The sequence below is a fragment of the Carcharodon carcharias genome, chromosome 22, assembly GCF_017639515.1.
Source record: "Carcharodon carcharias isolate sCarCar2 chromosome 22, sCarCar2.pri, whole genome shotgun sequence".
In the NCBI taxonomy this organism is placed as follows: domain Eukaryota; kingdom Metazoa; phylum Chordata; class Chondrichthyes; order Lamniformes; family Lamnidae; genus Carcharodon; species Carcharodon carcharias.
The window spans coordinates 21,627,102-21,651,911 of NC_054488.1; the positions used below are offsets into that span (position 1 = coordinate 21,627,102).

Genomic DNA, 24,810 nt, shown 5'->3' on the forward strand with positions numbered 1-24,810 from the left:
CTTTTAATGAGATTCATGAGATGCAGATAGGGTTCCTGACATAGTTCCATAGGACACTTGACTCACTTTAAGCTGCCATGAAAGTCAGGAGAACAAGATTCCAAACTAACTTCCTGATGTCGGGACACTGTTTTTTGGCCTCTCGGCAAATCTTGCTCCCGTGCCTGCCATGATTTCCGCTGCTGGCAGGAGCCAAAAATTCCAGAGAACATTTCTGCTTTCCACAATAATCCTGCTTGCAACATTCCTGTGATTGTCAATTTAGCTCTAGAAGATTTTATCACTAGGAGGCCCTGTAGGAAGGCACAAGGCCAGGCTCACTACAGCACCAAGGAACGTTCACTTCTAGTAACCAAAATAACAACTCACTTGGCAGAGTATAAAGGCCCATTAACTCCATAACTGCCGCTCCACTGGCACAAGCTCATGGATCCCACAAAAAGTAATAGAAATCTGGAACTCATTCCCCCAAAAGATCAGTTGAAACTTTCAAGGCTGTGATCGATAATTTTTTATTAGGCAAGGGGATTAAGGGATTTGGAACTAATGCAAGTAAATGGGGTTATGGTGAAGATCAGCCATGATGTAATTGAATGGTAGCGCAGGCTCGAGGGGCTGCATAAGCTTCTCCTGTTCCTATCGCCTTGATGTTGACCCTAGTCCCCCTTGTGGGAATGGTTTGATTTAAGTGCTCAGCTAAGTGCTTATGTAAAAGCAGACTGGAAAATCCATATAGTGCCAAGATAGCTTACTAGATGCCAGGGAGAGCCAAAAAGGTGAAGTTCCTAATTTTACTTTCTGTTCCTCTGCACTCCATGCCCTTTGATGAAGATCATGGTCTCCCTGACAGTTTGAATAGACCCAATGGTCATTCTGAAAAGAAACCAATAGCAGGAAAGAGACTCAATGATGTTTTTAGCATGCACCCAGTGATATATGAGCTTGATTTCAACCTATTCACTGAGATAGAGTTAAAATCCGGCCCAAACTCTCAGTTGTGAGAATATCAATGATTGGGTATGGTGCTGCATCTTAATCAGCAACATCAGGATATTTATTTCTGCTGTTCAGTATTTTGTGCCCTTTCTGATAAATAGACTGAGTGAGCAAGGGTACTTGTTTCCTGGGCATATATAGATATACACCCTGGAATATTTTTAGATTTCATCCAGTCAGGTATTTAACCTGATTCAATTGGCAATGCTAAAAAGTGGCTATACTCACATGAGTGGTACAGTACCAGCAGTCACAGGCTGTACGACCATCTAGAAAAAATTAAGATATTTAGGATCTCAAAGATTACATTAAATGAGAAGGAACTATCGTCTGTGTGGTAAACTTGAGCTGAATAATCTACAGAAGCAAATCTAAGACCAACACCAACTATTGGCTTATCTGTGATCTATTGAGCCTTCAAACTGTTGATTGAAGATTAGGCTGATATAGAACTGGAAGAGAAGTATTTAAAGGACCACTGTAGGCAATATCTTTGGGACTTTAAATGAAGCAGGACTCAGCACTGCCCTCATTGTAAAGGTCGCTGCAATTCTGACCCATCCTCCTCTGCCTCACCATCTGCCACCCCTGACACGGCCTTTGCTGGCTTTCATTCTTGTCCGATGTCTCATCTTTCTCCATGCTTTCCTCATGTCCTTTGGTTTCCACCGTTTTGCCATAAGAGTGGATCTTCAAGACAGCATTATCATTCCGGTTATCCACTCTGCAACAAAGACACAGACAACAGCAAAGTTAGCTTAGCCTTTTGGATGGGGTACAAATCCACAATCTGTTCTGTTGAAGGGTCATGAGGACTCGAAACGTCAACTCTTTTCTTCTCCGCCGATGCTGCCAGACCTGCTGAGTTTTTCCAGGTAATTCTGTTTTTGTTTTACAAATCCACAATACTCTAATAGCAAAATAAAAGCAAAATATTGCTTATGCTGAAGATACTGCAGAATTCTGAAGAAGAGTTATATTCAACTCACAACATTGGCCGGAATTTTCCGGCCCCACCCTCTAGCGAGATCTTCCGTTCCCAATGAAGTCAACGGGCTTTTGGCTGGCTCCCTGCATTTCCTGGCCACACTGCTGTCGTGGCAGGGCCAGGAAATTCTGACCATTAACTCTGTTTCTCTCTCCACAAATGCTGTCAGTCCTCCTGAGTATTTTCAGCACTTTCTGTTTTCATTTTAGGTCTTTCACTGAGTTTTAACTCTACTTTGTCTCATGTACAGGTCTACTCAATTCAATGAGTGTGTCCCTTATTGAAAATCCTGCAATATTGATGGAGTGAATACTATAAAAATAGATTAAGATGTGTGGTGTAAGCGCTGGTTGAAAAGGCAGCCTGAACGGCCACACAACGGAGCAGTAGAATTAGGATCAGCTTACAGTTTATGATACATTGAACACCTGATCTCACCTGGGGCACTAGGTCAGAATGTCAGTCATATCTTGTGCATCACTCATAGACAATCTGATGAGAATATTAATCACCTGTGGTGTGCTTTCTTGAATGGGCCATTGTGTGTGGCACAGGGGATAGGAGGCTAGAAAACCTTGAGTAAAATGCTGACACTTTAGTGAAAGGTGAACTGCTTGATGATGATTGGATTTTCCTCACTTTTTATTGGCAGAACACTATGGGGCTGGGTTTTGCCTTAAGCTTTGAGACCCCAGTGTCAGGGCCAAACAGGGATTCCAAACCTGCACTTTCTGGCACTGGGACTTGTTGTACCATGGTGCTGTTTACTGTCACTGTATATTGTATTATGGGTTCTTTAGATGTCTCAATGAGGACATATTGAGACTCATATGTTTAAACATAAACCATTTATTGGTAGTCTTTAACTATTACAGATCTCGGGTTACAGTCATGTATGGTGCTGCTCCATGCAGCTAGGCTGCTTACTTAGAGTGTTGTTTCTAGACAGTTCTCCCCAGAGTCTCTTACCATGTGACTCTATACATCATACAGTGGGCAGTGCTACTCTTCAGTCCCACATTAACCCTTGCTCTTCCAGGAACGTTTACATTACGGTGGCATGCAGGCACATACAACATCCTCCTTTCTTCTCCAAAAGATAATTTCCTGTCCAACAGAGTATAATTATTTGTAATACAATCCTTACTTGCTATCCCTTCTCCCACATCTCATGTCTCTGACTTTGCAAATTTAGATGATCTTGAGGCTTGACACCTCTTCCACATCTCAGTCTGTAGAAGTACTCTGTGTTTCTCGTACTTGGCTATCACTATTTAATTCTTTTTTTGCACTCGTTCCAGCTGCATTTCTCCTTATTAACAATCTGTCTGCTTTTTTCAGACACTGTGGGTTTGTCCCACTCCTTCCACAGGGAAGGACTCCATTCATTCCTAGAGTGGACTTGAACTCTCTTTTTCTATGGTATCTGCCATGTTCCTGCTGGATGTATATGTTTTGCTAATGGAACCTTCATTTCCACTTATTACACAATTTCAGCCAAACATTTGTTTGATGTTTTATTTTCAAATTATTTTGCAAGCTTATGAATCCTTTCATTCAGCTCAGCTTTTACTTCTCCTGGTGCCTTGTGTTTCAGTGTCAGATTTACATTTTCCAATCTTAGTTCTGTCTTTCTCTTTTCTGTCTGCAATTGAACTTTGTCCTTGTCTTTCATTTTGTTTTGCTGTAACCAGGTCTGTCTCCGGTGAAGTCTTAACTTATCTCACTTCTGTAATTATGCAATTCATGGCTTCATTACCCGCTCACAGTTTGGAAAGTTCTACGGCTTTTCCTTTCAATGCTTCCTCTTCTCCGTTCAACCACTCCTTCAGCTCTTCAGTCTGTTTCTTGTAGCTTTCGGCTTCCTCCTGGAATATGGAACATTGCTGAGTCTTCTCTGCCAACTGGTTCTTCAGTTTGTTCAGAATGATATTACATTCACTTTCCCTCTCTTCATAATTTTCCAGAGGAATAAACTTTGGCCTATGGAATTCTTGTAGTGTGTGCAGGTCTTTCAATGGGTTTTCCTTTTCTTTGCGAAGCTTATTTACTTCATCTTTACTTACTTTCCCATGTAATTCAAGAGAGTCTCCTCAAGTTTCTTCTGCTGTACTTCCATTCTGCTGTTTAAGGTAGTCTTCATTTCATCATGTTGCTGAATGTTTATGCATTCCTTTTGCAGTTGATCTTGAAGGACAATTAACTGTTCTTTCAATTGTTCATTTTCTTGTTTTCTGGACAACTTACTCTGCGTTTCAATGCATCAATTCATTGCTACTGCTGGTTCCAGTACAGCTTTTTCTGAAGTAATATCCTTTTTAGCTTCCCATATTTTTCCACAGCTACATATTGATTCTCCAAGGAGTCTTTCAGGGTCACAACTTCTTTGCGTGCCTTTTCTGCCTGATGTTTAACCTGGTTGTACATCTGGTTGAGTTTACCCAACTCCCACTTTGATTTGCAAACTGTGGAATTGAGGGTATTTATTTCCTGTGATGCCTTTGTGTCATCTCTGTGATTTGTTTGTTCAGATCTCGAACAGCTTGGTTCATTGAAGACTTCAGTTTATCCTGTGTTTTCAGGGGTATATACTCAGCTTGAATTTTGCATTTCTAATCTTCCAGTTCAGCTCTGATGCAAACATTTTCCTGTAGAACAGCTTCATTTACTCTTTGCACATTTTGCCTCTTTTGAATTATCTCATTCTCTGGGGTCCTCTGTTGCCTTCTCTCTGGAGTTTTATTTGCCTTCTCTCTGGAGTCTATTGTTGTCTTCTGAGGTCTTTTATTGCCCTCTCTGGTATCTTTGATTGCTCTTGGCAGAGTTGCCCTCTCTCTCTTGGATCTCTTGTCACCGTTGGTGGAGTTGGCCCCTGTCTGGGGTCTCTTGTTGCACTCTGCAGATTTTCCCTCTCTCTGGGGCCTTTTGTAGCCCTTGGCACTCTGTTGGGAATTTCCCTCTCTCTAGGATCTCTTCTAAGCCGCTATACATGGCTGTTTTGTTTTTTCTTGTATTTACCGCGTTAAGTATGTTGCTGCTTTAAGACAGAAATCTTTTTTTTAAGCTTCAGGCATGCTTTTTTTTAAACTTGTGAGCCGTCAACTCTGCAGCAAAGAGGTTTTTTAAGCTCTGCAATCTTTTTTCTTATCTTTCCTGCTGCGCACTACAGGTTTCTCTATTTAACTCTGCCAGCCTTTTAAACTTTTTTTACTGCAGCTGTCTTCCAGCGCCTACAATCTGCTGAGACTCTTGGGACCGCCACCTATAATAAAATGTAAGTACAGCTTCTTTTTGTAATTATTGCTCACCGTCTTGTAGACTCTCACTCAGGGGGCTTGCGATGGACTTCCACCCACTCTGGTGGATTCCTCAACTTTAAAGTCTGTGCTGAGGCTTCTTCAATTGTTTCTTCAATTTTTCTTCATAGGTGCGCATCTCTCTAGTTAAGTTTCAGCTGCTTTTAGTTTTTCATATCTTGGGAATCTGTTCCGGGGTCATGCATTTAACTACCATGTTTCTTACTGCTGCTGATCACCACTGCCGATCACCATGGTACTATTGCTGTTGGTTATCACCACGGACCCCGCTACTGCACACCATGCTGTATCATGGTGCTGTTTGTTGCCATCGTATATTGTATTATGAGTTCTTTACATGTCTCAATGAGGAGATCTTGAGACTTGCATGTTTAAACATGAACTGTTTATTGGTAGTCTTTAACCATTCACAGATCCCAGGTTACAGTCTTGCAAGGTGCTGCTCTATGCAGGTAGTCCGCTTGCTTCCATAGTGTTATTTCTAGACTGTTCTACCCCAGAGTCTCTTACCATGTAATTCTATACAACATACCGTGGGCGGTGCTATTCTCTAGTCCCACGTTATCCCTTGCTCTGCTGGACACGTTTACATTACAGAGGCATGCAGGCACATACAACATCATACAACAGGACTGGCTCAGGAATGTTCCGGAAAGGGGCCTCCTAATTGGTCACTTTTGTTTTTGCCATTCTATTTAGGATAACAGAGGGCTCTTGATGTCGCAGACCCAATCAGAGGACCAACTGTTATGGAGCCTTTGCAGCTCCAATAGTAGAGGTGGACACCAATGAGGCAGGTTGGAGACCACAAGGGTGCCTCAACATGGGGGTGCCCTCACTGAGTCATAGAGTCATAGAGGTCTACAGCACAGAAAAAGGCCCTTCAGCCCATCGAGTCTGCACCGGTCAAACAAGTACCTAACTACTCTAATCCCATTTTCCAGCACTAAGCCCATTGTCTTGTATGCCATGACATCACAAGTGCACATCCAAATACTTCTTGAAAGTTATAAAGATTTCTGCCTCAATCACCCTTTCAGACAATGAGTTCCGGATTCCTACCACCCTCTGGGTGAAAAAATTCTTCCTCACATCCTCTCTAAAACTCCAGCCCCTTACCTTAAAAAACTGCACATAGCAGTGAAGAAATAAATAAATTTTAAGCCAGCAGTCCATTGGAATGGAGAAGAAACCCCTCTGTTGGATTGGGCTTGGCTGAAATTTTCATCTTTGACATTCATGGGGCATGAAGCCTCCAGCTCCAGTGACCCAGCAGGAAGACTGCCTCCATTGAGCTGGTGGCCTCTGAACATGACCAGGAGCTATGAAGCTGTAAAACTGTCTCTATTTGGGGCCTTAAGCATTGTAATTAGCTGCCTGCCTTTGTGGAGCAGTCAGCCTATCCGACTCCCATCCCATCCCAGGAAAGGTCCCCAGTGGTAGGCGTGTGTTGGAGAGCAGAATTAATGCAGTTCCCCACTCTGTTTCTGGCTGTACCCACCCCCATCCCCCCCTCACCCCCACTTCCAACCCAGCATCATGGGGCGGGGAAAATTCAGTCCATTGTGTTGCGTTTGGCTTGGTTCAGTAGTCTTTGTCTGAGTGCAGTAGCTGTTGTGGCTGGAAATGAAGGATTTCAGCCACATTGTTCAGCATTATTGATGTTCAATAATGCTGTTTTCATTCTTGTTGACTACTGATTCATCCACTGTCCAAAATTGGGGATAGGTCATACTCAAATCTCTATATAGTGCAGCAAAGCTATTAGATAGCTCCATACAGTGGCTTATTCAGACTGCTGGTGGCACATGGTTTGGTAACTGTAGTCAACGTTCCCTCTAAACTCCAAAAGTCCCTTTGCAGGCTGTGTAGAAGTTGGCCCCTTTAAATACCATGCATGTGCACCACACAAAAACTATTTTAGGGGCTGTACATTTAAAGAAATCACCCGCGCACTCAAAACAAATTGATGGGAAAGTTGGTTCTGGTCATTAGAAAACCACAGTTGCAGTAGCTGGAAGCTATCCATGATAAACTAATAGTTAATGGCACAAATGACACTGCTCATAACTACCAGCTCCCTCTGCTCCTTTGACTTTGACTTATTCCTTATTATTTTCTCCTTCCTGAACAGCTCCACTTTAGTATGTCTCACTTTGCTTCAAAGCAGAGGGGATAACAAGTGAAGAATAATTTGGTGTCAAAGAAGACGATGATGTGGGAAATGAGGAGTAAGCTGTTTAACAAAATGGTTTTGTTAAATTATTTTCAACCTTGCTGAAAAGAGAGACATTTTTGCCAAAGCTTTGTATCTTGCACTCATCAGGACAAACACAAAAATACCAAATTTCAAATGATCACAACAACTTATACTACCGGAGAAGAGAGTACTGATTGATTGGCAAGTTGACTGATTTGTCGAGGCTTTGCCATGGAGAAAGCAATGTTTTATGGGGGACTAACTGTCTGTTAAATTTATCTGCTTGTCTCTGGAGACTCATAGACTATTTTTAAGGTCAGAAGCACATCTATAACATTCACAACCAATTGGCTAAAAGTCAGGTTCTTCCTTTTAGCTAGTCTGAAGGCAGCACCTTCCAAACCCATGACCACTACCACCTAGAAGGATAAGGGCAGCAGATAGATGGAAACACCACCGCCTGGAAGTTCACCTCCACGTCATTCACCAGCCTGACTTAGAAATATTTCACCATTCCTTCTCTGTCGCTGGGTTAGAACCCTTCTTAACAGTACTTTGGGTGTACCTATACCACATGGACTGCAGTGGTTCAAGAAGGCAGCTCACCAGCACCTTCTCAAGGGGATCTAGGGATGGGCAATAAATGCTGGCCCAGCTAGCAAAGCCCACATCCCGTAAATGAATTTAAAAAATATGGAAAATGTATCATCCACATATCAGAAATATGCAACCGGTAGGAGGTTAGGTGTCATTCCATCAAAGACACATTTTTCATGGAACCCAACAAAAATGTTTGGGAGAGCTGGGCCTAAAGGGGATCCCATGACACCATCTACTTGAGCATAAAGCTAAACTTAACAGCGCGAGTTGCTGAGTTCATAAGCTCAATGAATACTGATTCATGCAATGGTGGTGGGTCTAGATCACCATGATATAATGCTGCAGCGCAAATATCTATGGCTTCCTTAAGTGGAACACTGGTGAATAGGCTAGCAATGTCAGATGAGGACATGGACATAGCATTGCTATCGATATGCAAACCCTGTATGGTCTTCGCAAATGTGAAGAAGTCCTTCACCATGTACCTGGAAAACTAGGTCAAACTGGTTGTAATAACTCACCCAACCATTTAGTCAATTCATGCAGTGCAGAACTGGTCATAGATAAGATGGGGCGTAAAGGGACATCACTTCTGCATGTCTTGGGCAGCTCATGTATATGCAGACTCAGTGAGCCATGAGGATGAACCCTGTCATTTTTATCACAGGTAGCACACTGCTTTTACACAAGTCCAGCAAGCATTTTTTTTAGCTTGCTTCCAAGCAAGACTGGTCTGGTCATGTTGAGCAGCAGGTGCAATGGATATGAAGTTGGACCAGTCATTAGGAATGAGTTTGAACTCCTTTACTCCCTACCATCCCACCACAACAAGTGTCCACTGAGGACGCTGAATCTTTGAAAGCGCGCCTAGCTGATCTAGTGTATGCATATTGTGGGATCCCAAATAACCTGTCTAATTTTCACATGCAATGTGAATGTCTTACTGTATTGTGAGGCCTTACGACTAACCTGGACACACACATCAGTAAACCTGACAAAGGGACAGGAATAGGCATCCTTAACAAGCGTGACTATATCAACAAAATGCACACCTTTTGAAAAGGAGCAGTCAAATGAACTCTCCTTCCTTGACGTACTAATTGAGAAATCTGCAAGGGGGTTCTCTACCGCAAGCCTATCTTCACTGGTCAATATACTTTGGGATTCTTACAGTTCATGAGCTGTAAGATTGGCCTTATTAGCAGCTTCATAAATAGAGCCCAAACCATTTGCTCACCATGCAAGCTTGATCCTGAAATGGGGCGCATCAAAGACATCCTGCGGGATAATGGCTATCATGATCAGATCATTTTGCGCTATATATCATGCAAACTCTTAGAACGGGCCTAAGGCCGACAATTTTGGCCCTGAAAAGCACCCAGTCTACCTCAGATTACCCTGGAAGGGCAAGGTATCTCACAAATTTGAGCAACAGGTGAAGCTAGCTGTTTCATGCTGCTACTATACAGTAGCAAAACAAGTGGTATTCACCACTAACAGGATGCTGCTGTCAAGCCAAAAAGATGTTCTGCCTATCACACAAATGAGTAATGTGGTTATGAATTTCAGTGCCAGTGAGATGCTAGGCATAAAGGCTGTACATCCCAAAGACGTGCAGATCATATCAAACAGCATGTCCCTTCTGCTGTTCACAACGGGCAAGGTATAGATTATATCCAACCAGCCCATGTGTGCAAAACTCAAAACACACTCCAACAATAGATGTTATTCCACAATTGGACAATGTTTGCCAAATAACCCTCAGTGTGCTAAGAATTACACTGACAATCAATTTAAGATTGTCAGTTGGGCTCTCAGTGTGGCACATTTGCATGTGCTGGAAGTTACATATATTAATAGGGCCCTGTTCTTTGCAGACAGAAGGAACATGTACACACATTGCACCTCTTTCAGCTAAAAAAATGACAGTCATTCTTGGTTCGTTCCTCAAGGCAATGCCTTGACCAATCAGAGTCAAGGTGCCTGGTTTAAAATTTCGAACAATGCTTGGCAGTTAACTGCCAATTACCATTAACTAGTGCATTCTCCATGGCAACTACCAATCAGAGTCCACTTGGCAACTAATCAGCACTCTCTTCTCGTACTGCATAAAGTTCTTGCTTTCCCCTGACATTGGTATTCTTGAGATTGTCCTGAATGCAAGACAAAAAGCTTCTACAAAATGTCTTTTTTCAGCAATATTCAAGTTCTGTACTAACAAATGACTATTTGTGTTGCGGTAAATTGGGAGTTACATGCATGGGATGCAGAAGGGTCCAAATGTTCTTAGGCTCTAGACCCAAGAATTCTTAGTTCCGTTATGGGGAGTTCGGCAGCAAGTTAAATCTCCTTTTCAGCTTAATGGATGAGTTTAAATGGAAGTGAGATGCTGAGTGATTAATCACCTTCAAGAAGTATCCTTAAGGTGGTGAATTTTGGGACAGTGTCTATGTAAATGTTTGTCAAGATATATATTTCACTTTAAACTCACCGGAGATACCAGTTGTCTCCAAGTCCATATTTCCTTCCGCAGATTCCCAAACGAGGAAACAAGCATCTTGGGAGTCGACGCTCAAGAAGGAGAGTTGTTGCAGCAACCTTTGATCAGGAAACAGTTTAACATTAAAGGTCAAAGTATCATTAGCTGCTGCATCTGTACAACTTTGGGACCTGGGTTTAAACTTGGTCCAGATACACAATTGGAAGTCTCTTTCAAATAGACCATAACATTAGCACCCACTAGGCAGGGAAACCTTAATCACTTCCTGTATCCAACTAACAGAGGGTTCTTCATTCCTTCGAGTATCTGAAGTATCGTTATAAGTGTCCCAGGGTATGTTTAACAGAGACTAGTGGAAAAAAAGGCATTATGGAATTTCCAAACATTTATTAACTATATAGAACTGTGTGCAGGGATAGATAAGCACTAGGCTCCTTCTAGAAGCATCTCTGAGTTCCAATGACATGTGATCTGACATCACTGTATGTTAGCTATTCCCCCTTTATACTACATTTCCCCAAGTCTTTCATTCTACTCATTAAATGTTTACACATTTATACAACCTACTTCCCTCCCCTACACCCAAAGACACTGTTGCCACCTGTGAGTCATCGGGAAGGACTTTACAGTGCTTTGATCAGTCTGCTGGATTGTGTTCTTGTTTCCTTTGGAGGAGGCCTAGGATCACAGTCTTCCTGTGAAGGGACCTGTGAACCATCAGGCAAATTGGTCAGGTTGTTTTCTTGGTTGTCTGGGTAGTCAACGCAGTCCTGTGAAAGCTGTCTGCTGGTGGTTACCAGCGCAGATCTGTTGCACCTGAGGACACCCTGGTCAGTGTGCACAAGATAAGGGTGTGGATGACTCAAAACTTGGCCGGGCTGGTTCTGCTCTCGGACCCAGACAGAGTCCCCTGATGTGAGTGCCAGTAGATCCTGTCCTTTATGGTAACGGTTATATGTCACGGTCTGGTTTGCACGGTAGTAGTCCCCTTTTTCCTACACCATTTCCAACTCAGTTGCCTTGAGACATGGTCAAAGTGTGTGTGGGAGACACGGGAGCTGTGTGTGTAATCTCTTACCCATTAAGAGTTCCGATGCAGCCAGACTGTTCTGCAGTGGTGTAGTCTGGTGACTCAGTAAGGCTAGGTCAATGTTATTATCTGTATTCAACAAGGATTTGATAATACAGAACCCTCTTTCCATTGGCCTATGGGTACCTGGGTGAGCTGGTGATGTGGGCAAAGCTGTATGTTTTTCAGTGAAGAGTATGACGCAGTCATTGGCAAACTGTGGGCTGTTGTCAGAGACAACAAAATCAAGGATGCCATGTATGGCAAAAAATTTCCTTGAATGAGGGAGGCATGGCCACGATTGGTGTGCTACCTGGTAACTCCATTGCACTATGCTGGGTGGGTGCCAGAATGTCTGTATGCACCTGTAGTTGCATTTGTGTTCCCCAACCCATGTTAATTGGGTGCCCTCCCACTTCACAGGGTCAAAGCTAGAGATCACCAGTAGTTATAATCCTGCGTAAACATTGTGACCATATCCTGAGAAATTAAGTTAATCAATACAGTGCACAGAACTGGAATAACAAAGTCATTGATGCCCTGTGAAGCACTGACTGAAGCTAGGAATTACGTTTCATGATATTATTCTACAAACTTCTGAAATGCCCATAGCAAATTCCATTGATGATTAATTTAATAGAGTTGTTAACTGATCTCAAATAAATAGCTTAACATCTGCATTAAAACAGCAGAGACATATTAGGAAGTAACATTGCACAATTGGATTCCAGGCTTTGTGTTCAAATTGCTGGTACTTTAAATGATAGGAACAAACAACATCAGCGATTAAAGACCTTCAGGCCCTTCGGTGCCCTCCACCTTTAGTAGAGGTGTAGCCTCATTCCCCAATATCCGATGCTGCTGGCACCTGAGGGAAGCAAGAAACCGAAAGTGGCCAGTTTCAGACATAATCTGGGAACTTCTCCCTCACTACATATAGTGATAGAATGTTACAGACAGCAGAAGATCTTTTGACCCATTGCTCTCTGGAAGAGTTTTCCATTTAGACTCATTCCCCTGGCCATGGTGTCTCTGCTGGTTCCCTGATTCAACCATATGCTTAGGTTCTTTTGCCTGCCCTTTGCCCATTTCATTCAATGCATCTCCACAAGCACTGAAAGAACTATCCATCTAGTTCCAAGCCAGTTGGCTTTTTCTCATTTGGTCCAACTTGCCTGTGCCGACTCACTGAAAGAGCAGTCCACTTAGACCCATTCTCTTATCATTTCTCCAAACCCATTCAAGTTGTTCATTTTGAAATACTTACCCAATTTCCCCATTAAAAGCTATTCCAGATTTGTTTTCCCTGCCATTTCTGTTGAAACGTTCCATGTACTAAAATCCCAACATGAAAAAAGAATAACCCCCCCCAACTTTTCATTTTGTTCTTTTGACTATGACAGCAAATTTATACACACTAGCCAATGATTTACCAGCCAGTGAAAATGCAGCAACCTCCAGAAGATCTCAGCTACCTATATAGGGTCTTTAGACATACTGAACTAATTCCCCCTTCCAACCAAAATGTCTTAATGGCATGGAGAACATAAAGGAATTTATATCACGTTTGTAACCTCATCAGTTATGTGTCAGTGTTAGTACAAAATCTCAATACCTTTGGGAACTTAAAAAAAATTGTTCTCATGATGTGGACAAGACAGGAAGGTTGTACTTACTGCCCGTTCTTAATCACCCTGGGAAGACAGTGGGCCCTCTTCTTAAAGTGACTTAATAACAATTGAGGCACTTGCTAGGTTGGAATCATCTCTTGATTAGACTGATTCCCCTTCTGACAATTTTAACATGTTTTTTTCTGCATTAAATTTATTAAGTTAACCTGGTCATGGTGGGATTTGAATTCATGCTCTCTGAGTTGGTAATCTGGGAACATAACCGGTAATTTTACTGAAATTGTAAAACAGCCAAACCAATTGGTTTTAGCTCATCAGTAGCCCAGATAAAAAAATATCGGATGCACTCTCAACCAAAGGGTATTATATATATTTTCCCTCATTTGTTTTTAACACTAATATTCCCTTCTTCCCCTCTCATGATGATGTTGATTCCTTGTTGGGAGTTGGATCCTTTGAATATTAGTGTCTCATGTAGACAAAATCAACATGGATTTATGAAAGGGAAATCATGTTTGACAAACCTACAGGAGTTTTTTGAGGTGTAACTAGCAGAATAGATAAGGAAGAACCAATGGATGTGGTGTATTTGGATTTTCAGAAAACTTTTGATAAAGTCCCACATAAGAGATTAGTGTGCACAATTAAAACACATGGAATTGGGGGTAATATATTGGCATAGATTGAGCATTGGTGAGCAGACAGGAAACAGAGAGTAGGAATAAATGGGTCTTTTTCAAAGTGGCAGGTGGTAACTGGTGGGGTACCGCACGGATCAGTGCTTAGGCCCTAAGCACTCACAATACATATCAATGATTTGGATGTGGGAACCAAATGTAATATTTCCAAGTTTGCTGACAACATGAAATTTGGTGGGAATGTGAGCGATGAGGACGGTGTTAAGAGGCTTCAAGGCAATTTAGATAGGTGCATCACAGCTGACCGTCAAGCTGTTCTCACCCAATGTCCATGCATGCAAGCAGTAGGTGGCATTGGAAAGCAATAAGGGATAGAAACTCTGGCTCATTTCTCTCTTCCTGACTGACTGCAGCAACCTTCAGCTGGTCCTCCACTGAAGTTGGATGTCCATTGACTTAATCAAATGATGAACCATTTTATAATCTCACCTGTGCTCTCCAGAGGTCATCATGCTGTTTTGACACCCGCCGAATCAATTCGCTCATCATGTGGATGACAAGGAAAACCGTGATGGCGAAAGCAAGCAAGGTGTACATGGCGTACAGGAATCGTGCCATGTCAGGCTGGATCACTTCCCAATTGAGTGGCATGTTAACGAGCCCGAAGAAGAGGAGATACATGGTGAAGAGAACAGTGCTGAAATCCACAAAGTATTCCCACTTTGCAGGATCCAAGACTTGGAAGGACAGATGGGTACCTAGATAAAGCCAAGGGCACTGTCAACCACAGCAAATTACCTGTACCAGACAAGAGGAGCACAAAGGACAGAGACAGAAAGAATCAGAAAGGAGGGTTGAAATGTAGACGGATAGTAAAGGAAAAGTTAAAGTAGAGAGAAAAAAGGACTTATATAGCACTTTTCAAAGATGACCAAACATTTCAAAGTACTTTATAACCATTGAATACTTACTGCATGTGAATGCCAGAAGCAAAATGAGCATCAGTACCAAGTACGGCAGTATAATCTCGAATATTATCTGTGGAAAAAGAAGAAACATGTTAGTAAAAATTGAATTCAAACTACTTGACTTGTTGCAGCATTGCTTGTGATTTATATGCACTGGACTCTCGCCTCCCTAGTTGATAGCATGTCATTAATGGAAATGAGTCTGTATCTCAGACTAATGTGCTATAAATCTTTTAGCCTGGATTTTCATCTTCGAGGCAAGGATCTTGAATCACGAGCCTGCCTCTTGCCCAGCAGTGTCCATGCTATTTTCACGTTGGGTTGGTGGGGACAGGCTGGAGTCAGGGCCACCACCTCCTGAAGAAGGTCCAAGGTAGGAACAGAGGCAGGCAGAGACCGAGATGGGCAGGTTAGAAGGCCTGCCTGCATTTCATGTCATCAGCAAACTTGCAAATATTACATTTGGTTCCCGCATCCAAATCATTGATATGTATTGTGAATACTTGGGGCCTAAACACTGATCCCTGCGGTACTCCGCTAGTCAACACCTGCCACTTTGAAAAAGACCCATTTATTGGCCCAGTTCTGTACATAAGTGTGAGATACCTTAGACCACACCTTTCACCACTCGCCCCTCACCAACCCCCATGTTCCCTCCATAACCCATAGTTTCCACCATCGACAGAACTCATGCACACTATAATAACATTGTGAAATGTTTGAGATGTTCATGAAACTGTCAAAATAAACAAACAGCCATTCAAAAACCTCTTCAAAAATATAATTCTATCGAATGTTAAAAAACTGTCAATCAAAACAAAGCTAACAGCCCTCTTGACAGATGTGTCAACAAGCAGCATTGAGCTGAATCCATTCGTGAGGCTTGGAGTGCAGGCAAGCATTCATAATGGGATACCATTGTACATCTGTAAAAACAAAGCCTCCAGGGCTGAATGCATTAAAATCTTTGAAATAGTGGCATAGATAGCTTACTGTCCCACTGCTTCAAAGACTCAACCAATGGCTGGGTGTCAACCAAAGAACTCAGCCATCTGTTCCACTGCTTCAAAGGTTCAACAGATGACTTGGTATCAGTCAAAGAGCTCAGCCATCTGTTCACCTATTTCAAAGGCTCAGTAGATGGCTGGTAATCAATGTAAATATCAAAGCACGGGGTCCAATTAACACATTCAAATTCAAATCTCAATCCTGTATAATTTAGAAGAGCACTTTAACCACTAGAGAAAGCATTCTAATGAATCTGAATACTTTTCCATTTTCAAAATGCTAGTCAAGTTAATGGTCATTTGCCTATTCTAAACAAAGCTCTATCATTAATCATTGCATTAAAACATGCTTAACTAATCACGTAGATTCTAACTTTGGCATGTGAATTTGTCAACACATTTTGACTTATCTATCAGAGCTTTCCCAATTCCTGACTGGGATTCGCCCATTGTTCACGACACCTCTGAGCAGCTGTGAACCATGTCACCTATCAAAATGGGCATAACTTCATTAAAAAAAGCAGAAGGTCTAAAATACCCACCCCAACAATGGAGCCAGCAAGGGTGCGATTGTCACGCAACAAGAATGGAGCAGGAACCCCAGAATTGGGTCCCATTCGTCATTCCTAAATCCCCACCCGCCTCCGTTCTGAAATGGACTAAGGCATAAATCTCCAGTTTAATGCCCAATCACTGTTCAATGCTTTTTAAAATTAAAGGAAGGATTATAAGGTGAGTTCTACTGCTGGGGTCAGACTCTCCCCACCCAATTTTCCTTTCTCTGTTCCACCAGTAAAGACAGGTTAGATCGATAGACAGACAGACAGACAGGCAGGCAGAACCAAGAGGAATACAGAGGTTCAGAGGGGAGGTGAAAGAGCATATTAGAGAAGCGAAGCAGGATTATGACTGGCAGCCAACATAAAGGGGAATCCCAAATCTTCTATAGGTATATAAATAGTAAAAGGGTGGTAAAAGGAGGAGTAGGGCCAATTAGGGAACTAAAATGGAATTTATACATGGATGAAGGGGCCATGGCTGAGATATTAAATGAATACTTTGCATCCGTCTTTACCAAGGAGGTAGATATTCCCCAGGCCATGGTGACAGACTCTGTCACTAGAAGGGTTCAAAATTGATAAGGAGGATGTGTTGAACAGACTGTCAGTACTTAAAGTTGATAAGCCATCTGGACTGGATGAGATGCATCCAAGGATATTGAAGGAAATGAGAGTAGAAATTGCAGGGACACTGGCCATAATTTTCCAGTCTTCCCTGGACTCAGGGGAGGTGCCAGAGGACTGAAGAATTGCAAACATCATGCCCTTGTTCAAAGAAGGTTGTAAGGATAAGCCCTGCAATTACAGACCCATCAGTTTAACCTCAATGGTGGGCAAGATTCTAAAAATAATTATTTGGGATAGAATTAGTGGCAACATGGAAAAATATGGGTTGATAAGGAAGAGCCAGCATGGATTTTTAAAGGGGAAATTATGTTTAACTAACTTGCTGGAGTTTTTTGAAGTAACAGAAAAGATCAATGAGGGTAATGCTGTTGATGTGGTGTACATTGATTTTTCAAAAGGCATTTGATACAGTGCCACACAACAGACTTGTGAGAAAAGTTATTGCTCATGGAATAAAAGGGACAGTAGCAATGTGGATACAAAATTGGCTGAAAAATAAAAAGCAGAGAGTAACAGTCAATGGAAATTTTTCGTGCTGTAGGAAGTTTTGTAGTGGAGTTCCCCAGGGGTCAGTATTGGGACCCTTGCTTTTCCTGATATATATTAATGATCTTGATCTTAGTGTGCAGGGGACAATTTCAAAGTTTGCAAATGATACGAAGCTTGGGAGTGTTGTGAACTGAGGAGAACATAGAGAAGTTGGTGGAGTGGACAGATAGGTGGCAGATGAAGTTCAATGCGTAGAAGTATGAGGTGATGCATTTTGGTAGAAATAACATGGACAGACAATATAAAATAAGAAGTGAAATTTTGAAAGGGTGCAGGAGCAGAAAGACCTCAGTGTATATGGGCATAAAGTGTGGAGGGGAGTGCAAGAGGAGGACCCTGACTCAGGCAGTCAGCAGCACTTAGAGACCTGGAGGAGAGTGTGAGAGGAGGATCCTGGGACATGGAGTCAGAGGCACCTCAAGAAGAGTGTGGGGGGTGGGGGGGGGGAGGGGGGGGACTCTGGGACAGGCAGTCAGCAGCACCTAGAGGATATAGTCTACCTAGAAGATTTGCATCAAGTCTATACTCAAGTAGGAGAAAAGGTAAAATAAAAGCATGGGTTAAGATATGTCTGGGGAGCTCAATCCTGTGATTTGTGCATCCTGCACTATGTGGGAAATCCTAGATGCTCCTGGCAGTCTGGATGACCACGTGTGCAGGAGGTGCCTCTGACTGGAGCAACTTGAGCTCCAGGGTTTGGAGCTTGAGCAGCAGCTGGGGGCACTAAGGCGCATTCAAGAGGCTAAGAGGTCCGTAGATAGCACGTTTCAGGACATGATCATCCCACAGCTTAAGGAAGTGCAAGCAGAGAGGGAATGGATGACCGTCAGACAGAAGAAGGGGACAGGGCAGGTAGTGAGGGAATCCCCTGAGTGCATCTCACTTGCAAACTGATTTTCGGCCTTGGAACACGATGAAAGTGACGGTTCCTCTGTGAAGGCCAACCAGAGTTAAGGTCATAGCACTGTGGGTGGTCCAGCTGCTTGAGGGGGGGAGGAAGAAGTGTGGAAGGGCAATTATGGTAGGGGTTCATTAATAAGGGAAGTGGACAAGTGCTTCTGCGGCTGTAGACGTGACTCCAGGATGCTTCCCAGGTGCCAGGGTCAAGGATATCATGGAACGGCTGCAGGGTATTCTGAAGAGGGAGGCTGAGCAGCCAGAGGTCGTGGTCCATGTTGGGACCAATGACATAGGAAGAAAGAGAACTGAGCTCCTGCAAGCAGACTTTAGGGAGTTAGGTAGGAAATTGAAAAGCAGGACTTCAAAAGTAATCTCCAAATTACTCCCGGTGCCACGCAGTAGTGAGTATAGGAACAGAAGGATAAAGCAGATGAATGTGTGGCTGGAGAGATGGTGCAGGAGGGAGGGCTTTAGATTCCTGGGGCATTGGGACTGTTTCTGGGGGAGGTGGGACCTGTACAAGTTGGACGGGTTACATCTGAAGAAGAACGGGACCAACATCCTCGTGGGGAGGTTTGCTAATGCTGTTGGGGTGGATTTAAACTAACTTGGCAGGGGGATGGGATCCTGAAAAGTAATCCAGACGGGAGAGAAGCTGAGATGGAATTAGAAGTTAAACACTAGTAAGTGAGTCTGGAAGGCAGAGGAAATATAGGCTAGATAAGAAAGAAGTGAGTTTAGTAAGGCTAAATGGAATATACTTTAATGCTAGGAGCCTGAGGAATAAGACAGATGAACCGAGGGCACAGATAGGCACGTGAGAATATGATATCATACTATGGCTGAGACTTGGCTAAAAGAAGGGCAGGATTGGCAACTCAACATTCCTGGTTATAGGGTGTTCAGATGAGATAGAGAGGGGGATAGAAGAGATGGCGGGGGGGGGGCGGGGTAGGGGGGAGGTCGCAATATTGATCAAGGAATCGATTATTGCAGTGAGGTGGGATGATATCTTGGAAGGATCATCAAATGAGGCCTTTTGGGTAGAAGTAAAAAACACAAAAGGGGCAAACACACTGTTGGGTGTGTACCAAAGGCCCCCAAACAGTCAGGGAAAGACAGAGGATCAAGCATGTAATCAAATTTCAGAGAAGTGTAAGAATAATAAGGCAGTAATAGTAGGAGATTTTAACTACCCAAATATTAACTGGGATAGTTTTAGTGTGCAAGATAGGGAGGAAGCAAAATTCTTAAGTTACTTCCAGGAGAACTTTTTTGGCCAGTCCGTAGAAAGCCCAACAAGGGAGGGGGCAGTTCTGGGCCTAATATTCGGAAATGAACCTGGGCAGGTGGAAGGCGTATCAGTAGGGGAGTATTTTGGAGATAGTGACCATAACTCAGTTAGATTTAGGAAAGTAATGGAAAAGGATAAGGTTGGGCTGGGAATAAAAGTTTGAAACTGGGGAAATGCTAATTTTGCCAAGATGAGATATGATTTAGCCTAAATGGACTGGAAGCAGCTACTTGCAGATAAAACTGTGTCAGAGCAGTGGGAGGCCTTCAAGGAGGAAATAGTGAGAGTACAAGGCATGTTCCCGCAAAGACAAAGGGAGGACCAAGTCCGGAGAATCCTGGATGTCAAGGGGCATAAAGGTTAGGATTAAGAAAAAAGAGAAGCTTACGGCAGATATCGAGGGCTCAATACGGCAGAGTCCCTAGAAGAGAATAAAAAGCGCATGCGGGAACTTAAAAAGGAAATTAGGAAAGCTAAGAGAATGTATGAGAGAGCATTGGTTAGTGGAATAAAGGAAAACCCAAAGGGGTTTTTAAAATATATTAGGAGCAAAAGAATAAGTAGGGAAAGAGTAGAGCCAATTAGGGACCATAGAGGCACTCTGTGTGTGGACCCAGAAGACATGGGTACAATCCTCAATGAATACTTTGCATCAGTCTTCACAATGGAAAAGGGCGATGCAGATATAGACATCAGGGTGAAGGATTGAGAAATTTTAGAGGAAATTAACATAGAGAGAGAGTGGGGGTACTAGCAGGTTTAGCGGCCTTAAAAGTGCATAAATCTGCAGGCCCGGATGGGATGTATCCCAGGCTGTTGAGGGAGGCAAGGGAAGTGATATCAGAGGCCCTGGCAGTAATCTTCAAATCCTCTCTGGCCACATCTGAGGTGCCAGAGGACTGGAGGGCTGCTAATGTTGTCCCATTATTAAAAAAGGGAGGAAGGGATAGACCAGGAAATTACAGGCCAGTCAGTCTAACCTTGGTGGTGGGGAAGCTACTAGAAAGAATTCTGAGGAGCAGAATATATCTGTACATGGAGAGACACGGATTAATCAGGGATAGTCAGCATGGATTTGTTAAGGGTAGGTCGTGTTTGACAGATTTGATTAGTTTTTTGAGGAGGTAACCAGGAGTGTTGATGAGGGTAATGCATTTGATGTGGTCTACATGGACTTTAGCAAGGCTTTAGATAAGATCCCTCATGGCAGCCTGGTCAAGAAAGTGAGAGCCCATTGGATCCAAGGCAAAGTGGCATGATGGATCCAAAATTGGCTGAGAGGTAGGAAGCAGAGGGTGATGGTAGAGGGATGTTTCTGTAACTGGAAGTCTGTTTCCAGTTGGTTCCACAGGGCTCGGTGCTGGGATCCTTGAAGGGGGATATCAATGGCCTTGGGGAGGGCATGGAGACACCTCGTAAAAGGATCAAGAACGTGAGGGCACAGATTTAAAGTGATTTGCAAAAGAAGCAAATGTGAAGTGAGAGAAAAGTTTTCCACACAACGAGTGGTTTGGGTCTGGGATGCACTGCCTGGAAGTGTGGTGGAGGCAGGTTCAATCGAGGCATTGAAGAGGGCATTAGATGATTATTTGAATAGAAACAATGTGCAGGTGTACAGGGAAAAGGCAGAGCAATGGCACTAGGTCATAATGCTCATTTGGAGAACCCGTGCAGACATGATGGACTAAATGGCCTCCTTCTGTGCCATTAAAATTTTGTGATTCTGTGACAGACAGAGTGACAGAAATGCAGCTGCTGTTGCAAGTTTTGGATCTTGACTTAGATGTTCGCTTTAGTATAGTGGGGATGCCAGTCACTTCCATAAGTGATCTGAGTTTCTTATGTTTAGGAGTGTGCCCGTACTCCCCAGCATCTAATTATATGAAGCTATAACTCAATGTGTGAATACGTGATTCCCTTGAGATCTCCACTGGATATGGTGTTTTTTTCATGTGCCCTTGTATGTCATATGATTTTTTTTTCCCTTTCATGTGGTTAGAAGCAAGTCCAGCATTGTCTAGTTCAAAATGCAAAAAAAGTGACCTAGAATCTTGTTTCCAGCTCATCAACATTAAATTGTTACTTAGGGAGTGAAGAGAGGGACTAGAAAAAAAATTCTTTCTCAGAAGGTTGTCACAGATTTGCCACAGGAAATGGTTGAAGCAGACATCATTACATCTACTAAGGAAAGAGAATAAATGTTGGAAGCGAGGGGAGATACAGGAGAATGTACAGAAGAATCAGGTAGTGGGATTAGCTTTGAATTGCTGTAACAAAGATTCAGCACAGGCACACTGGCTAAAGACTTTCTTCTGAAATGTAAGTCTCCATGGCTCTGTGACAAATAATACTTTGTTTGAATTGTTCATTAACTAATGACCTGTTTGGTTTGATTCAAATCATTGCTTAGCTGTGTTGTACATTGATTCTATCTGATTCTCTTGATCGAATTAGCTTTTGGATTTATCTCAGTGTAAACCATTTACCTGATTTGTACAGCCATAAATCCTTTGCCATTTACCTTCTGGATCATAATGGTGAATGGTCCGAGCAAGCGGAAGCCTCGAGCGAAGTACATGAGGTTACACCAGGCAAGGATAAGGGCGAAGGACATGGGGATTGTCTCACCAGGCGAGGATGTCAGTCTCAATGCTAGTACGGCCAACACTAGGGCTCCATAGCAGATGCTGTGAGAGTAAAGGGTGAGGACAAAGGAACAAGAGAGAGACTTAGGACAAACATGAAACAGAGATGACAGGAGAGAGGAAAGAGTTACAGTAGGCAAGAAACACATCAAAGGAGAATGAAAGACACCAGAAAAACAGATAAAACAATGTGGCAGAGTGAGAAATCAAAAGATAGTGAGAGAGAGAGAAAAGTGGAAGAATATGAAAATAGCACAAGAGTTAAAGGGGACGTGACAATACAATAAAACAGAGAAAATTTAGAGAGACAGGAAGAAAAAGTGCAAGAGGAAAAGCCAGTAGAAAATAAAACAGAAAGCAGAATGCAAAATACAAAATAAAGAAAATGACCAAAAAGTGAAAATGTGAAAGAGAAAGAGTGAAAAAGAACAGAAAGAGGACAGGTACAGACAGAGCAAGAGACAGAGGGTAATACAAAAACAGGGTAACTCCAATAAAACATCCCACAAATGCGAGATATTTAAAAGCTGTGATTTACATAATGGTGAATTGTCATTCACTCAGTGACAGAGCCATCAGCATGGCTCAGGTTAACGCATTCTGACTAGCTTAGGATCACCACAGCTGGAGCTGACAGACAGTGTGGGGCCATCTCCACTCTGGAGATTAACCCAGTATAATCGGACAGTGAGCTGGTACTATGTGGCACACAAACATATCTCAAAGTTAACAACATTTATATACCCAGTAATTGCCTAGTGACAAGGGTGGGACCCGCTGTGAGTGTGTTGACAGGTTTCTCAGATCAGTTCATGGATTGGTGAAAAGCAGTTCAAGGGTCATTCAGTGGAGTCAGTCAGAGAGTCAGTTTGAGGCAGTTAGCTTTAGCTTTAGGGGAGCCAGCCAAGAGGTGTTACAGATAAGATAGGGACACAGGCAGAGGAACCAGTTAAGTTAAATTAAAGAAAGCGCTGCAGTTAACAGACTGTCTCCATACTTTGGGTTGTTACAGCAAAGGAAGGTACACCTTTGGGAGTGCTAGTGAATTTTGGAGAGAATTCCAAGGCAGGATCTTCAAAGGTGGAGACTGGAAACCCTCATGAGAAAGGTGAAGTTTCATTGAGATTGGTTGGCTAACATCTGGGTGGATTCCTGAGAAATCAAAGGAGTCTGTCTCGGTTGCATCTGTCATTTACTCTGTAATGTGATATGTCCGACCCCATGCATCCTGGGGGCCTGGCCATGGTTAGTACCAATACACACACACACACTCACACACACACATCAGGACCATTTCCAGGTCTTAACTGAGCACTGACTGTCAGGACACCTGCCTGGGAGATCTTACCAGAGACAGCCTATTAAGAGGTCACCTCCAAGTCCATCATCCAAGTAAGGATGGTGGGCAGGATCAGGGGCTGTAGATCCAGTCAAAGGCCCTTGCAGTCTTGGAAGGATGGCAGTCCCAACAGTGAATTGCCACTGACAGAGTGGGTTGGGGGGGTGGTGGAAACGTGAGATCACTTCCATCTTGAGGTACCCTCTCAAGATGTAAAAATGGTTTAAAAATAAACACCGGCCACAGCTAAGCTGGCCACTCCTGTGGAAACCCTGCCACATGATGACCCAGTGGCTGCAGCTGTGGTTCATTAATGTCCCAGGTCCGTTGGGAGGGGTTTGTGCGTAAGGAGGCCTCACGGACCTCCCAGACCAGCTACCAGCAGGCCTCCTCCAGACACAAATGGGCAGTTAATTAAACAACTTAGCTACTGCCATTGCTGGGCCTGCTTCCAGGAAGGTCACCTAAGTTATACGTTTGAAATTCCTCACCTTCAAGCCCATCCCCACGGGACTGGGAAGATTCCTGCCCTACCAATTCACTAGGAGTTTCAGCAATGTAAATAATGACTAGCCTTCAGACTCACTTGATAACATGAAAAGGTCCACCCAGGGCAGTTTTTCCAAAGTATTCCTTGGGTCCATATTTCAATTTGTCATGAATCTATTAAGAAAAAAGAACAATCAGTTCAACAATAAAAGGGCAAAAATCTAATAAGGTAAAATTCAAATTTTAACAGAGACAGGAATCAAACTCCAACAGGGACAGGAATCAAATTCCAACAGGGAAAGGAATCAAATTCCAACAGAGACAGGGATAAAATTCCAACAGAGACAGGGAACAAATTCCAATAGGGAAAAGATTCAAATTCCAACAGAGACAGGGATCAAATTCCAACAGGGACAGGGATCAAATGCCAACAGGGACAGGAATAACATTCCAACAGAGACAGGAATCAAATTCCAACAGAGACAGGGATCAA

The 24,810-nt window shown here is 43.0% G+C and overlaps 1 protein-coding gene across 3 annotated transcripts in view; it reads right to left on the minus strand.

Moving 5' to 3' along the window:
* Positions 1-507: 507 nt before the first annotated feature.
* LOC121293765 (transient receptor potential cation channel subfamily V member 6-like) overlaps positions 508-24,810 on the minus strand; it is a 54,436-nt gene continuing 30,133 nt past the window's right edge. For all 3 annotated transcript variants that reach the window (XM_041217059.1, XM_041217058.1, XM_041217057.1), the window contains 6 exons: positions 24,415-24,491; positions 22,366-22,531; positions 14,911-14,977; positions 14,429-14,697; positions 10,593-10,699; positions 508-1,720 (listed from right to left, as the gene is read on the minus strand). In XM_041217059.1, coding sequence (XP_041072993.1) covers positions 1,498-1,720; positions 10,593-10,699; positions 14,429-14,697; positions 14,911-14,977; positions 22,366-22,531; positions 24,415-24,491 — 909 coding nt within the window. In that variant the 3' untranslated portion in view covers positions 508-1,497. The remainder of the gene's footprint in view (positions 1,721-10,592; positions 10,700-14,428; positions 14,698-14,910; positions 14,978-22,365; positions 22,532-24,414; positions 24,492-24,810) is intronic.